At 45.6% G+C, this 16,121-nt stretch overlaps 1 protein-coding gene and 1 pseudogene across 1 annotated transcript; both read left to right on the forward strand.

Moving 5' to 3' along the window:
- Nucleotides 1–6,532: 6,532 nt before the first annotated feature.
- LOC121737401 lies at nt 6,533–11,475 on the forward strand. The gene is given in 3 exon segments (XM_042129075.1): nt 6,533–7,211; nt 7,214–7,753; nt 8,465–11,475. Coding segments are annotated over 3 exon segments (4,230 nt in total).
- Nucleotides 11,476–12,689: 1,214 nt separating this feature from the next.
- Nucleotides 12,690–13,926, forward strand: LOC121736998 (annotated as a pseudogene).
- The last annotated feature ends 2,195 nt before the right edge of the window (nt 13,927–16,121 follow it).

Here is a 16,121-nt window from a genome sequence, read left to right on the forward strand (position 1 = left end):
ATTTTTAATGTGTTTCTTAATTCTTTATTTGTCATTAAAATAAAAATGAAAAAAATGTTTCTCGTTCTGTAATATATATTGGTAAAAATTGTTATCGCCTCTAACACCAACGCGCGACGCTGCGAAACGCGAAAACTCTGCGAAACAGGAATAGAGCGAGATGCAAAGAATTTAAAAAGTGGCAACATTGTGGTGTCATCCCTTTCAAATCAACTTACGAAAAAAGGGATGAGACTACGATGCTGCCACTTTTTAATTTCTTCACTTTTTGACAGACTATAACTTTTTTAATTTTATATATTTTAATTTTTTAAAAGGTTTATTGCCTGCAATAAATTATTATTAAAACGCACTGTCGTGTGGCGGGTGACTGGTGAAAGTGGTGAGACCATCGATTCGCCGTCGTTTCGCGTTCCACAGGTGACAGTGTCGTCGGTGTACTAGAGGCGTAAATAATCTGTGGGCTAAATGAAACATTTACTAGTCGTGTTCGTTTCGTTTTTCAATGCACATTGCGCATGCGCAAAGTTTAAAATTAGTGTCAGTGTGTCATGTTCTAAAATCTGACAGAAATTGTTAGAACATGACACTCAATTATGAAGTTGACAGTCAGCTGCCAAACTGCGAAAAAATGAAACGAACATGGCTACTTATACTCATAAATCAATATACTCTTAATCAATAATGTGGAACAGACTTAAACAATATCTTCATAATAATATTATAATTTAAAATCTAAGCTAATACGTCTGTACTAAATTAAGAAAAGCATAAAATACACATTCTCATTTTTCTTTTGAACTTCCCAATTTCCATCAGGCAATGAGGGATTTTCATTTATATTTTTTAATTTTATTTTTAACAATCTTAACTAGATGGCGTAAGGATAAACACTTCTAGATTTTCTATTGGTTCTTCACCGATCTGAAATTATCTGCAGGTTGGCACCACTGACTACATATGGATTGTGTTTCCAAAAAATATCAGTGTACTGTCAAGTGTGACATAAATCAAAATATCCTAAACCTAAGCGTTCATTGGCCTAAGCTATTAGGTCAGTATACTGGTGTAGCCATAGACTTAATATAATATAGCATTATAGGTTTATGGGTGTAGCAGTACCTACGTTTCGTTCGCCGATTGAAATAAAGAAAACAACGCGCTCTGAAAAGAACGCACGCCGTCTTTGTATACGTTCGTTATAGAAGTTGAAACACAGAAGAAAATCGCTCTGCAAAGAACGTACGTTCGCAATGACGAGAGAAACTGTCCGTGTAATAATACCGGACATGAACCGGCCTTGAAAAAGGCATTTTTCTAATAAGAATTCTTCGCAACACAACACTACGCGGTTTCACATCGAGGCTACGTCGAGCGAGGGATCTTCGCAGCGTGGCTACGGTCTTCATGGCGTTTGCAGAGCTTCAGAACAACTTCACAAAATGGCGGCACTAATATTATTACCGGCGCGGCGGCAAGCGACAGGGACACGACGTTGGTATGGAATTCGCGCGCGGACTGAATTCGCGGCCCGCGAGAGCCCTCCGTCGTAACTTCCCACACGCCGAGTCCCGCGAAGGGGCCCCGGGTGGGAAACCATGTCCAGGGGCTATACCCCTCTGCATGGGAAAATATCATTTTATATATACCGTTTTGCGGAAAAACCCAGACCATGAGCAACAGACCATACCACGCCTGACCAGGCCACAAACGAACATCAGACGCAGCAGGTTATCCAAATGGTGCGTGCGGGCCCCGGCCGGGACCAAGGGAGCGTGTATGGGTCCACTCCCGCACACACCATGCTATCACGCCTGCGGATCTAAGCGACCTGGGAAATTTTAAGGGTAGAGGAAAAGCTTCCGAACCTCGGCCTTTTTTATTTACGGTGGACGGGGGGAAGTTGAGCCATGGGGTCGACGGTTACGACAATAGGGCTGTCGCGGCCGTCAGGCCCCAGGCGGAATAGAAAAATACGCCGACATGTAAAGTGCCGGCGCAGGGATAGGAGGGGGGAGAACGATCCCACGGTGATAGTAGGCACCGCGGCTGGGTGCCGCGGTACAATCTCCTCCTCTTCAATGGCTGGTGGGCGGAACATCGGCGATGTCCTCTGGGACGGCGTCTCTGGGCAGACGGTGGCGGTCCGGCGGTCGTGCATGCCACGGCGCCAGGTTGGCCAACTCAGGTAGGCGCGAGGTCGTTCCTCATGTACCACGGCGCTCCGGCCATTCGGCGTAGCACCTTATTCTGCACTCTCTGTAGCGTTCGCTTGTGCGAAGCAGAGGGCAGATGGTGCCACGCTGGGGCTGCGTACGTGAGGCGGCTGCGAATATACAATTTGTACAGCGCGATGCGCATGTTGAGCGGGATCTGCGGTGATGAGTAGGCCGGGTGCAGCTGGGCTACCGCTGCCTTGGCTCCGTTCACCGCTGCCTGACACTGGGCTGTCATGGAAAGGGAGCGGTCGATAATTACCCCCAGATATTTCGCCGTTCTGCCCCACAGGATCTCGGCGTCTCCGATCTTCAGGGGGGCCGGAAATCCTCGACTCCTGGTGACGGCGAGCGCTTGGGACTTAGCTGCATTGACAGCCAGTCGCCATTTGCTCAGCCAGTCTGGGAGGAGGTCCAGCGTCCTCTGGATCTTGATGGCCACATGATCTACCGTGAGGGAGGAGGCGAAGTACACCGTATCGTCGGCATACAGCGCCACTATGGTGCCCGGATCTTTAGGCACATCGCTACCGTAGTGCTTGTAAAGATCTGGGGAAAGAACGCCCCCTTGGGGGACACCTGCGGTGATGGGGTGCTCTGTTGAGAGGACCCCGTCGACACGGACCTGGAAGGTCCGGTCGGAAAGGAAAGATGCCTTACAATGAAGAGGGGGACACCTGCTCGGATAAGCTTGCAGAGCAAGCCGTCGTGCCACACGCTGTCGAACGCCTTCTCCATATCGAGAAAAACTGCGACCGTGGATTCCTTCTTGTTGGCCGCAACGGAAAGATGGTTAACCACGCGCACCAGCTGGAGAGTTGTGCTCAGCCCGGAGCGGAATCCGAACTGATCCTCTCGAGGAGGAAGATAGGGGGACAGATGTTTTTTGAGAAGGACCTCAAAGGTCTTAGAGAGAGTTGATAAGAGGGTTATGGGCCTGTAGCCCTCGGCCCGTTTGAGATCCTTATGGGGCTTGGGAATGGTAATTATGATCCCCTTTTTCCAGGCGGTAGGGAAGTGGCCGGTCCTTACTATCCCGTTATAAAGACGGGTCAGGGCGGTCACTGTCCTGAAGGGGAGATGGCGTAGGGCGGAATTTGAAATACCATCCGCCCCGGGAGCCTTGTGAGGCTTCAACCGAGAGAGTACCTTCTGTACCTCTCTCGGGGAGAAACTAAAATTGGGGGGGCCTGGGGGGGAGAGAAGGGCTGCCCTTACCTCCTCGGAAACAGCCTGGGCGTGGTCCGTTGCGGTGGTCGATAGTGGAGAAAATTGGCGTTCAAGGTGGTTGGCGTGAATCTCTGCTCTGTTCTCGGCACGGTATCGAAGGTTGCCGTCCGGGTGCAGAAGTGGTCTGACAGGGGGAGTTGTGTTAGTAAGGCTACGGCAGAAGCGATGCAGGGACGGCCAATCCTCACCTGCCTCCTGGATGCGCTGGGTCCAGTCTGCCGCCTTCAGGTCATGAAGCGCTTGGCTGACCTGCTCGTTCAGCCGGTTGAGCCGGTTTTTAGCGGTTGGGCAACGAGTTGATTGCCACAGCCGGCGAGCCTTACGCTTCTCAGCTAGGAGTTCAGCTACGTGGCGAGTCAGGGAGGGGCGTTTGAACCTGCGGCGAGGCGGCTGAGTTGCCGCATCTAGAGCCGCGGAGATCGCCTCGGTGATCTGCAGAGTCATAGCATCAACTGACTCTACAGAATCTACCGGGAAATTAGGCGTTGTCCCGTGCATCTGAGAGGAGAATTTCTCCCAGTCACGAAAAGGGGGCGGAGGCAACGGTGGAATGCTCGCAGGAGCTGCACAAATGATGGCCAGGACCGGGAGATGGTCCGAGCCGTGTGCCTCTTCGAGTACCTCCTGATGGATGTCCCCGGACAGGTTATTAACAATAGCCACATCAAGGACATCTGGCAGATGGGCTGGGTTATCTGGAATGTGGGTGGGCGTGTAAGTGCCCACCACCGAGTACCCGGCCCTCTCGGCGTCGGCAAAAAGGCGGTGGCCGTCCGCGTTCGCCGTACGCGAGCCCCACCCAGGGTGTTTACAGTTTAGATCTCCGGCAATCACTGTGGGCTCCTCTGATAGGAGTCCGGTGATGTCGGAGATATCTAAACGCCTTCCGGGTGGTTTGTAGCTCGCGTAAATATGCGTACGGGTATGGCCTAGAAGTACCTCTACTCCGAGGGCGTAGATGGAGGAAACGTTGGGAGCTGGGAGGAGTTGGTGCAAAAGTCTCCTGCCTACCAGGACAGCGAGACCTCTGCAGACTCTGTCTCCTCCCAGGAAATCCTGCCGGTATACATGGTATCCCGGCACTCTGAAACGGTCCGGAGGGGACAGGAGGGTCTCACTCAGCAAGGCTATATCCACATCATATTCTTTTAGGACATGTATTATGTGGACAGCCTTGCCGCGGACTACCCGGACGTTCCAGTGCACGACCTTTAATTCTGTGGGTGCTGTGGTAGCCATTGGGAAACCAGGTTGGAAATGAGAGTCAGTCCCTTAGGGAGCGCCCGTAGAAAGGCGGAAGAAATAGCGTCGTCGGCCTGGATCCTTGTATAGGTATCCATGGCCAGAGAAAGAAGAGATTGTATGGTGTCCATTATGGAGGAGGTTGCATTACCCCTACTTTGCCTGCTCCTTTCCCGTCTGGGGGGAGGGGGGCGAGAGGGGGTATTGGCCGGCAGAGCGGCAAAATTAACCGAGTTTGTTTCGGTAGTTGTAGTGGCAGACCTAGCTGCATGGGTGCGAGAGGCACGAGGGGGGCGCGGAGTGCGCTGTGGCAGGGGGGTAGGCAGTAAGGTCGCCTCATTAGGTGGTGGAGCAGATGGCTCATATTCTAAGTCGGTGGCGGCTGTGGAAGTCGCACCACCCGACTTGGACTTCCTCCTTTTGGAGGACTTCTTCCTTTTCTTCTTTTTCCGCTCCTGTGTTTCAGGCGCGGTAATGGGGGCAATGCGAGGAGTCGGTGGGTTGGCCTCGGCCATAAGAGAAGTGGCTGTTGGCGGTAGGGGGGGAACCTCTTGGTCCGGTATGGGGGGGTCCCTCGTGCGGGGGGGGGGGGGGGGTAGGGGGGGCTGGGTTTGAGCGGTCTGTGCCAGCGGGCCTGCGTACCTGTTATTCGCTTCCCGCTGGTACACCTCACAATCTCTGGAATTAGCAGGGTGGGGCCCCTTGCAATTCGCGCAACGGGGCTCTCCATCAGGGGGGAGGGGACAGTCCTTTGCGGCGTGTTCGTCACCGCATCTAACGTAGGCCACCTTCCTGTGACAGTTCTGGCTTGAGTGCCGGAACTTTTGACAGCGGTAGCACTGCGCTGGACCTGCCTTCTTCTTCCAGGCTTCGACTTTGATGCCCGGCATGTTCAGAAGCTCTGTGATTTCAAATATGCCGGGGGTGAGGCCGGGGGTGCGTTTCAGGAGTGCGAAGAAAGTGCACCCTGGTCTGCCCTGACGGGCGAAAATGCGGGATACGTGAAGGGCCTCGTATCCTAAGTCTGCGAGCTCCTGAGTCACGTCCTCAGTGCTCGTGGTCATGGGCAGGCCGCGAGAGCCCATATTTATACTCGGGCGATGCCAGCGCCGCGAGCCGCGGCGCGGCCAGTTTCTGGCGCGGCAATCATAATTACCTTGTAATTATTTCTTATTCAATTTTTTTCCCTTTCTAATTTTTGTAAATGTTTTTATCCCTTTCTGTACATCTCTTTCTAATTGGCTATAGCCAATGAAAATCAACCTTTTAACTTCGTGTACATTTTGTAATAATAATAATTATCTCATTTTTTTTGTATATAAGCAGCACATTTTTGTAAATAAATCACTACAGTTCACCACAGTATATCGAGTTTTACTCTATACTCCTCCGACCTCTAGTGAACTCTTAGAGAGACCAACTGGTCCTCTAAACTGGTAACAGTTTAGGAACACGCTGTCGATCCTGGCGACACAGGAGATACAGTGGTGGGAATGTGTGGTGGGCCAAAGCCCGTTTTTATTTTATTTATTTATTAGGAACACGCTGACACGTCAAACTGAAAACTGACAACTGAAAGAGTTTCGGCGGGCATGTCACTTTCAAACTTCTACTTTTTATTGTTGGTGTGGTTTTTATTATTTTTTCCCAAATTGTATTATTTGGGTTTTTGATGTTAAAATACTACCCATTAAATATCCGTTATCTTGCACAAGTGCAGGTAAGATGTTGTCAAAACCAAAATGTATAATTCCTGTGACATTTGGTGTGAATATCGGTAAATAGGGCTATTTCTTCCGTGAGTTTTAGCTAAAACATCGTTATAATTCCGCGTAATAATAGTAATGACGCGTACAAGAAGTAAAGTGAACGCGGAACAACCGCAAGACATCTACAGCGACGAGGAGCTAGAAACCGCGACTCCCGCGCAAAAGATGGCGGCCGCGCCCGCGCCATTATTTTCACATGGCAACAGAGACGATGCATCAAGCATTCCCCATTCCTCTGTGCCACCTCCGCATCAGCATGAACACCAGGAGTTCCAGCATAATGACGCCGAGGGTGATGATGCAACACGCATTCCCAACCGCCCCTCCGCCCCTCACATTGCTGACGCAACATTCTCACAGCAGAGTGTTTCTATGCTCCTCGAAGGCCTACAAAGAACGCAAACGAACGCTATAAAGGAAATTCTAGACAGCGTTCTCGGCCACCGCACGTTGACCTCGACTCCCGCGCCGGTGCCTACTGAAAGTGGGAATTTTGCGCGTTGTAAGGCTGTGTTTAGCGGCGCACCTACCGAGTCCATAGAAGGATTTATAGACGCAGTAGAAAGCTATAAAGAGTGTGCCAACGTGACTGATAGTAATGCAATAAAAGGTATGTCAATGTTGCTAACGCATGACGCGGCCACCTGGTGGCAGGGCATTAAAAATCAAGTGACTACATGGGACGAGGTCGTAATTAACCTACGGAGCGCCTACGGCGACCGACGGCCGCCCCATAGAATTTACCGCGACTTATTCGCAACCGAACAACAGATCGAGAATACCTGTTATCAAGGCTACCACAGAATGATTTGACTGAAAAAGTTAAATTAGACATGATTTACGGCCTTTTAAACGTGCGAATAAGAAAACGACTCCGCAGAGAGGAATTTACTACATTCGCCGAGTTATTACAACATGCTAGAAACATAGAAGACTCCATGGGAGAAGAGGAGCGACGAGCATCAACAGCGAGGCCATCGCCGGCCGGCGCGAGTACTTTCCGCACCGCCCCGGCCCCCTCCGCTGTCGGCGCGCAGACACGAGGCGTGCCCGCGGTGCGCGCGCAGCCCGCGGCCTCCGCCGCGCTGCCGCTGCCGCCGCCGCCCCGCGCTGCCGCAGCCCTGCACGCACCCGCGCAGCCGCAGCCGCAACAGCGCGGCGTGCCAGACGTGAACGCGCCTTTTCGGGCGTCCCCGACGACCTCGGCCTCCGCCTCGGGTCCCGCTCGACCATACTGTACCTACTGCAAGCGCTACGGTCACCGCCGTGAACAGTGCCGAAAGTTGGAGAACAGAGGTGAGTCTTTCAGAGACACTAATAACGCGAGTGAAAATGCCGTAAATAAATTCTATAGTGTTAACGACAAGTATACCAGTTATATTGAAAACGTACCTACGCCTTGTAAAGGTACTGTACCGAAATGTAAAAAGTCCGGTACCGATTTTGTACAAAATTCTTATAAATTTCGTAGTCACAAAATTAATGACGTAATAATTTCGCACATGTGTCCCGAGGGAAAGTGCAGTAACTCAGATTTATCACATAACGTTCCGTTTACTTGTTGTAACGGTGTAATGCTAAAGTGCAACAAGTCCGATTTGGCATGCAAATGTAGTACATTTTTTGTTGACAATTTCAATTACGCTACGATGACCTGCCCGCAGGTAAAGTGTGATAAGTCTGATTTTTCACAAATTCATGTTGACACCGACAATAATGTTTTTTCTCAAAATAACGCTAAGGGTAAGCGTACATGTAACTGTACATTGCTAAAGTGTGATAAGTCAGTTTTTTCACAAAATCATGTCGACACCGACAGTAATGTTTTTTCTCAAAATAACGCTAAGGGTGCTTGTACATGTAACGGTACATTGCAAAAGTGTAATAAGTCTGATTTTTTACAAAATTTTGTTGACACCGACAATAATGTTTTTTCTCAAAATAACGCTAAGGGTAAGCGTACATGTAACGGTATATTGCAAAGGTGTAATAAGTCAGATTTTTCAGAAAAATCGACTCAATATGTCAAAAATTGTAATTTTACTGATGATGTTAATTTACTATACTGTTATGATGATAATTATGTACGTATTAAGGACGATGACGACTTGTTGGCATGTAGCGTCGGTGATAGTCCCGTCAAACGTCGCGACTTACGTCCCATTTTCAAAATCGAGATTTTGGGAGTAAATGGTACAGCTTTAATTGATACTGCCGCGAAACATTGTATTGCCGGTCACACGCTATATGCTCTCCTTCTACGTAAAGGCCACCCGCTCACGCCTTCGACGAGGCAGATTAAACTCGCCGACGGCCACGCACGTGAGATGAACGTTCTCACTACCACGTTGCAGGTCCGGTTGGAACACGTTATCATCACAATACCATTTCTTATTTTCCCCGAGTCCGGCGACAACGAGACGTTGCTGGGTATAGATTTCCTTAGGGCTATGGGTGTCGTTATTAATCTCTCCAAAGAAATATGGTATTTTGACAAGAATCCTCGTGTTAAACATACTCTACTTTTCGAACCAACTTCGCGTGGCACTACTTGTGCCTCCACAGACGTTCTCCGGGATGACGAGGGTACTCAGCTGGAGTCAGCAGAGCGAGAGGAACTCGCCCAGATCCTCGTTAGGCACGCGCACATTTTTCGTCCAGGGGGAGCGCCTACGCCATTCGCGGAACACCGTATAGATACGGGTGAGCACCCACCGATAGCAGTGCCCCCATACCGTCTGAATCCTGCGAAGAAAGAGGTTATGAAAAAAGAAATCGAGAAAATGTTGCAGGAAGATATAATTGAAGAGTGCGAGTCCGCATGGTGCGCTCCGGCGTTGATGATCCCAAAGGCTCGTGGCGGCGTCAGGTTCTGTGTAGATTACAGGCGCCTGAATGCTGTTACCAGGTCGGACACGTACCCCATGCCGCTGATTGATGAGCTGCTGCAATCAACAAAAAGGAACTGCTTCATGAGCACGCTTGACCTTAAATCGGGTTACTGGCAAGTTAGCGTCCGAGAAGAAGACAGGGATAAGACGGCCTTCATATCTCCTCTCGGCATATATCGCTTCAAGCGCATGCCCTTCGGCCTCAAGAACGCGCCTGCCACATTCCAGCGGCTCATCGACCGCCTCCGCTCCTGCTCATCTTTAAAGGATGTAGTTCTATTGGCCTACTTAGATGACCTTCTCATAATCTCAGAGGGGTTTCAACAGCATCTCAAAGACCTCGAGGCCGTTTTCGAACGCCTGACTGAATACAACCTCTGTGTCAATAGGGAGAAGTGTGTCTTTGCAAGGGAGAAAGTAAAGTACCTTGGACACATAATCACACAGGAAGGCGTCTCCATCGACAATGATAAAGTCAGTTCTGTACTCGAGATGAAGGAACCGACCAATCTCAAGCACATGAGAACTTTCCTTCAAACGTGCTCGTGGTTTAGGAAATTTATTCCTAACTTTTCCCAAGTGGCTGAACCACTAACACGTTTGACACGAAAGAACCAAGCATGGACTTGGGGCGCAGCTCAATCACAAGCGTTCAATGAACTCAAGCGGTTGCTGACTTCAGCGCCCATTTTGATTCAAGCTGATTTTAGTCGACCTTTTATTTTACGAACGGATGCCAGTAATTACGCATTAGGAGCTGTCTTACTTCAGGGGGAGGAAAAAGAGGAAAGACCAATTGAGTACGCGAGTCGACTCCTTACCTCAGCGGAACAAAACTACTCTACCACCGAGCGTGAAGCTCTGGCGGTGGTATGGGCAGTCGAACGTTTCAGATCCTACCTCGATGGGCAACCCGTTATAATAGGAAGTGATCACCAACCACTCCGCTGGCTGCTGACTTTAAAATCACCAACCGGTCGGCTAGTGCGATGGGCTCTCAAACTCCAGTCATTTGATATACAATACCAGTATACTCCAGGTAAAGCAAATGTTGTGGCCGACACCTTAAGTAGGCCGATCTGCTCGGGAGAAACCCGCGATCAATGCGGCATGTGCTCTGTAATAATAGACGTACCTGTGAAGAAACCGGATCTGTTGAGGCAGGAGCAGCTGGCAGATCCAGAACTGGAGAAGATTGTCAAAGAACTTGAAGCCAATGACGAAGTCGCAGCCCAGCGTTGGACGGAGCGGGGATATATGATGGATCAAGGAGTGTTGTACCGGTATAACCCCGACTCAGACAGTGAATCACCACAACTCGTAGTTCCAGCTGACCAACAGGAAGACATCTTGAAGCAATGTCATGACTCTGCGGTAGCAGGGCATCCTGGAATTGACAATACTTACCGAAAAGTATCGCAGCTGTATTACTTCACTGGAATGCGCAGGATAATAACTGACTACGTGAAAGCTTGCGTTCAATGCCAAAGATATAAGGCCAGCAATAACAAGCCTCCAGGCCTCCTCCAGACGCCCGTCATGAACCAACGTGCCATACTTGACAAAGATAACTTTGTCCCACAAATTACACCCTACTTACGACGATTCCTAAACTCTTTATCGGCGATTAGAGAAAGAGTCGAAAAGCAGCAGGATAAGGCGAAAGAATACGCCGATCAGTCGCGTCGTCAGGTGGACTTTCAAGTGGGTGATAAGGTCCTCCTAAAATCACACCTTTTGAGCAAAGGTTCAAAGGCACTCACTGCAAAGTTCATGCCGAGACGTGATGGTCCTTACGTCATCGCCAAGAAGATAAGCCCTACGACGTACAACATTGCGCGTATGGAGCTGCCTCATGAGATTATAGGGAAGTACCATGTTCAAGATTTGACTCGGTTCATTGGTAACGATGATACTCCGCCTGAACCAGTTAACCCCGTCAAGAAACGCGGACGACCGAAGAAGGTTGATGAGCAGCTAGTCCAGGAACGAGGGCGTACACCTGAACTAGAGGGGGAGTATATAGCAAATCATGTTAATACAAATAACCGCGTCTTGCCCAAGAGGGCCTCCCGACGACGCATGCCAGCTAGATATGCTGCGAGTGTGAGTGTGGTGCCAGGGTAATGCGCTGTAAACGCGGCACCTCCCCTTTCGCCTCCCGCGCCCCTTTTTGAAAACGGACGGCACGCGCCGCCCGCCATTTTGTTTTCAGTGGATTTCGAGCCGTGAGACTGCGCGTACGTACCTTTCAGTCTCCCGCGCAATACACACGACGTTCGCACCGCAAGCAACATCGTCTTTCCGTTGTGTTAATAATTTATCGTAGTAACTATATACCTACTGTAAAGTGTAAATACTGTAACAAACTGTACCACTGATCCACAACTTTGCTTAGTTAGTAAAGTCCTGAAACCACACCCTGAGTTCTCATTTTCTGCCTACCGGCAGTGGCGCATCCCTTTTGGTAGTTCCCAGTACTAAATCTGGCACCCACGCCTATAAACTTTATTATCCTATTCATTGGAATATTATTGCGTCTTTTTCAAATTGAAATATATCAAGTTTTACATTCTTTTGCCCAGTTTTGTAGCAATTATTGATGGTATTCCCTGGTATTACCGATAGTTGTCTACCCATACGCCATCTAGTTACTGAAATGGAAACTGTTTGACAATGAAATTAAAAATATAGGAAAATCCCTCAATCATTTAGGTACCGTTATTTAAGACGGTCTGTTTATAAATAAAAAGAAGGAAAAGAAGAAAGGGATAATTTAAAAAATCGACTGTAAAGTCCATCATCCATGTCAACTGTCAAGTCCACTGTCCGTCCATGTCAAGTCAGTGATGCCAGATAGGGGGGAATCCCCCCAAATTTGGGGTTTTTTTAGGTGATGGGGGGAAAATTGGGGAGAACAATTTTTTGGGGGGATTGTTGGAGGAAAAAGTCTGGGAACAGACGGCGAAATCTAAGTACTATGGTCCCGTTTTCACCCTTTGGTTACGACTTACGGAACCATAAAAATGATCAAGGAGCTCGCGAAGATGCTGATTCTGTAAAGATTGGACGCTATTGCAGAAATAGTGTACATTCATCGTATCCATTTGTGAAATTCCCATTTATAATGAACAAAAAATTTCTTTTATAATTTGTGGGGGGATTTTTCTTGAAATCCCGAATTTTGGGGGGATTTCGGGAAACACTTGGGGAGAAACCGAGTTGGCCGTCTGGCAACACTGTGTCAAGTCCACAGATTACTGAGACTTGCTCTTTTTGGCGGGAAGAGGAAGGCGCCTTTTTTGAACAAAAATTTGTTAAAATTTTTATTTGCTAGTTTTCTTACATAAAATAAAAGGAAAAACAAACAAAATGCAAGGTGAAAGCGATGGAGATGATGCAAGTAGTTACAAATCGTCTTCATCAAAGAAAAGAAAAATTTTCGACAGCCCAGGCGATAAGTATAAACCATTTCAAAAGCCTTCTTACACAAGAAAATATCCCGATACTACCTCCAATGGAGAATTCATAGTCTTCGTAGAGCATTGCAATAAAGACACCAAAATAGGGAATATGAACCCCCTAAATTTATCAAAAATTTTCAAAAATGCTAAAGGGGTCCATGAAAGATCTAGAATAAGCGCCCGCAAAATAAAAATAATATTCAAACAAGCGGCACTAGCAAATGATTTCCTCAATGCCCAATTTATACAAGAGAATAACTTAAGAGCATATATCCCAGCTGCCTCTGTGGAAAGGGTTGGGGTAGTCAGGTACATTCCTAAAGAAATTAAAGTAGTGATCTTGATATTATTGGTGTACGTAGGTTTATGAAAAAAGAAAATAATACATTTGTTCCGTTAAATACTATTACTGTTACTTTTTCTGGCACTGTATTACCACAATGCATTTTCTTAGATGGATGGAGATATAAGGTTCATAATTATATACCTCCAGTTTTACAATGTTTTAAATGCTTACTTTTCAATCACTCTGCAAAATATTGTTTTAATGAACAAGCATGTTCTAAATGTGCAGAGAATCATTCTTATAAAGAATGCACATCAGAAGTTTTAAAATGTAAAAACTGTGGAGGTAATCACCTAGCTATTTCTAAGGAGTGCCCAATTAAGGCTTCTAAAATTAAGAAAAACATATCTTTGAGAGTTAATAATTCTACTTATGCAGACATAACAAATAATTTAACATCTTTCCCACCTCTTACAAAAGCTAATCCTCAAAATGTTAAAATTGTTCCAGAAAAGATATCAGCCCAGGACATTATTAATAATCAAAAAATTTTAGAAGCCATAATAAGCACTATTGTAAGTATAGGAAATTCTAATGAGATTAAGACTACAACACATATTAAAGAAACATTCATTAAAAACTTTAATAAGTAATGGATAGTATTAATATTGTACAGCATAACATCCAGAGTTTAAATAATAAAAAACCTTTACTTCAATCACTCTTAATAGATAAAGAAATAGATATAGCTTTATTAATTGAAACATGGCTTAAAACTTCAAGTCCTCGGGTTCATTTCCCTGGGTATAATTTCATTTATAAAAATGCTACAAATGAACACGGAGGAGTGGCAATAATTATTAGGAATTCTATAAAGTATGTGCAGCATCCGACTCCAAATTATCAAGATATACAGACTATTGCCATAACCATAGAAACAGGCATAGGTTCCATTACAATCCTTTGCATTTACAGTCCACCTAGAAACAAAATTAATAAAACAAAATTAAAAAGAATAATTAATAATCTTCCTAAACCTATTATCATATCGGGTGATTGTAACGCCCATCACATAGCTTTTGGTTGTACAATAAATAATACAAGAGGACGAGACTTGTATGAAGTTATAGATGAATATAATTTATGTATTTTAAATACAGGTTGTGCTACTACAGTAGGCAGACCAAACAATAACACTTCTGCAATTGATGTTACACTAGTGAGTCCAGAGTTGGCTCCCTATTGTGAATGGCATGTCGGTGACGATCCGTTGGGAAGTTATCACTTTCCAACTTTTACAAAACTTAATACTTCTCCTATGCAATATGACATAAATAAAAATGTAAATAAGTATTTATTCAAAAAAGCTAACTGGGATAAGTTCTTTAATATGTCAAAAGATCTATTTCAAGATTTTGAATATAATTTACAAAATCCTTTAGAAAGTTATAATCATTTCTGTGATCTACTAAACACTTTAAGAGATGAATGTGTTCCAAAAATTATAATAACTAATTCATCTAAAAAATTTAAAAAAAAGGTACCTGCTCCGTGGTGGAATGATATTTGTGATAGGGCTGTAAAGGATTGTAGAGAAGCTTTGGAAAAATATAGAAGTAATTTAAGTATGGAAAATTATACAGGGTGTCAAAAGACCGCTTCCGATAACTTCGTGGGGTTATTATAGGGCATGAGATATATCCATTGGTGCAAGAAATTTTCATGTAATCGCCAGTTTTTAAAATAGTCAAAATTTTCAACACGTAATGTATAATACGTGCAGTTAATGCGCGATAATATCGCCCGCCGCCGATGAATGAAACCCCGGGCCGAGCCGGCCCCCCCGCGCCGCCCGCGCCGAATACCGCGCGCGCGGCTCTGCGCTAGTCATGAGTTAAGACAAAACAGCTGATCGTGGTGTGCCCTATACCCTAGCCCGTAGGTAGTGAATAAACCACCAATATTGTAATGATTATTAAATTACAATAGTTTACACGATTTAACAAAATGTTACAATTTATTAATTACCGTTTCTCAGGTTTTTACTCAAAAATACTCAGTTTTTACTTCCGGCCAAAAAGGAAAAGAAATCATAATTCACATCCGATCATCATCCGATTTACACATCTGTAAAAATACATACACAGTTACCTACTGCACCTATCAATACCTATCAATGGAAAACATACGTGATAACATGTTCACTGACCTGTGATCAGCTGTCTGCTTTTATGAAATGCAGTTCGAACTGTGCTCCATGATCCATCTAACTCGATGTAGATTGCAGAGTTATTCAACACTTAACAAAAGTAATTACAGGAGACATTCCAATTCTTTAAACACTTTTTATTCCACTGTTTAAACCGCACTATCGTCTATCGACGACGATGTTCACCTGTTCCTTAAAGCATCGCACATTCATCGGACGTATCTTGTCACGGCCCGTTATTAATTACAAACATAAAAAAAAATAGTTAACAATACACAAAACAAGCAATAATATGACAACATCTAAACGTAAAATTACAAAACTTAAACAAAAACGTCACAGTACCTACACCAGCACGGCGCGTGTTAGACAGCCGACTGAACAAAATTGAAGAAAAAACTTTGTAAAATAATAGGGATGTATCCCTGTGCAATGTGAATATTTTGAGTAATCGATAATTTTTTTATCGATAAATCGTATTAATTGTTTTACATACGAGTACGTATTGATTACTGTCAAACTAAAAATAAACAAATACCTACTCAATATTAAGAAAAGCGACAATAATTAAAAGTTATTTAATTAATTAGGTATTAAAGTATTTTAGACGCGCATAACGCGTACCACGGTATAACAATCACTTTATCACGGTAATGTAGGTATCGAATTTAAAAAAATGAGATGAGATCTACTAAATAATAGTTATAATTTTTATTATTTAATGGTAATTTAAATATCGACTAAATAGTATTGAATTTATAGGGTACAACACTTAGATTGTCCTTGAAATGGATTAGCGACACGTGCGTCGGGC

Source organism: Aricia agestis, chromosome 20, assembly GCF_905147365.1.
Source record: "Aricia agestis chromosome 20, ilAriAges1.1, whole genome shotgun sequence".
NCBI classification, from domain to species: Eukaryota; Metazoa; Arthropoda; class Insecta; order Lepidoptera; family Lycaenidae; genus Aricia; species Aricia agestis.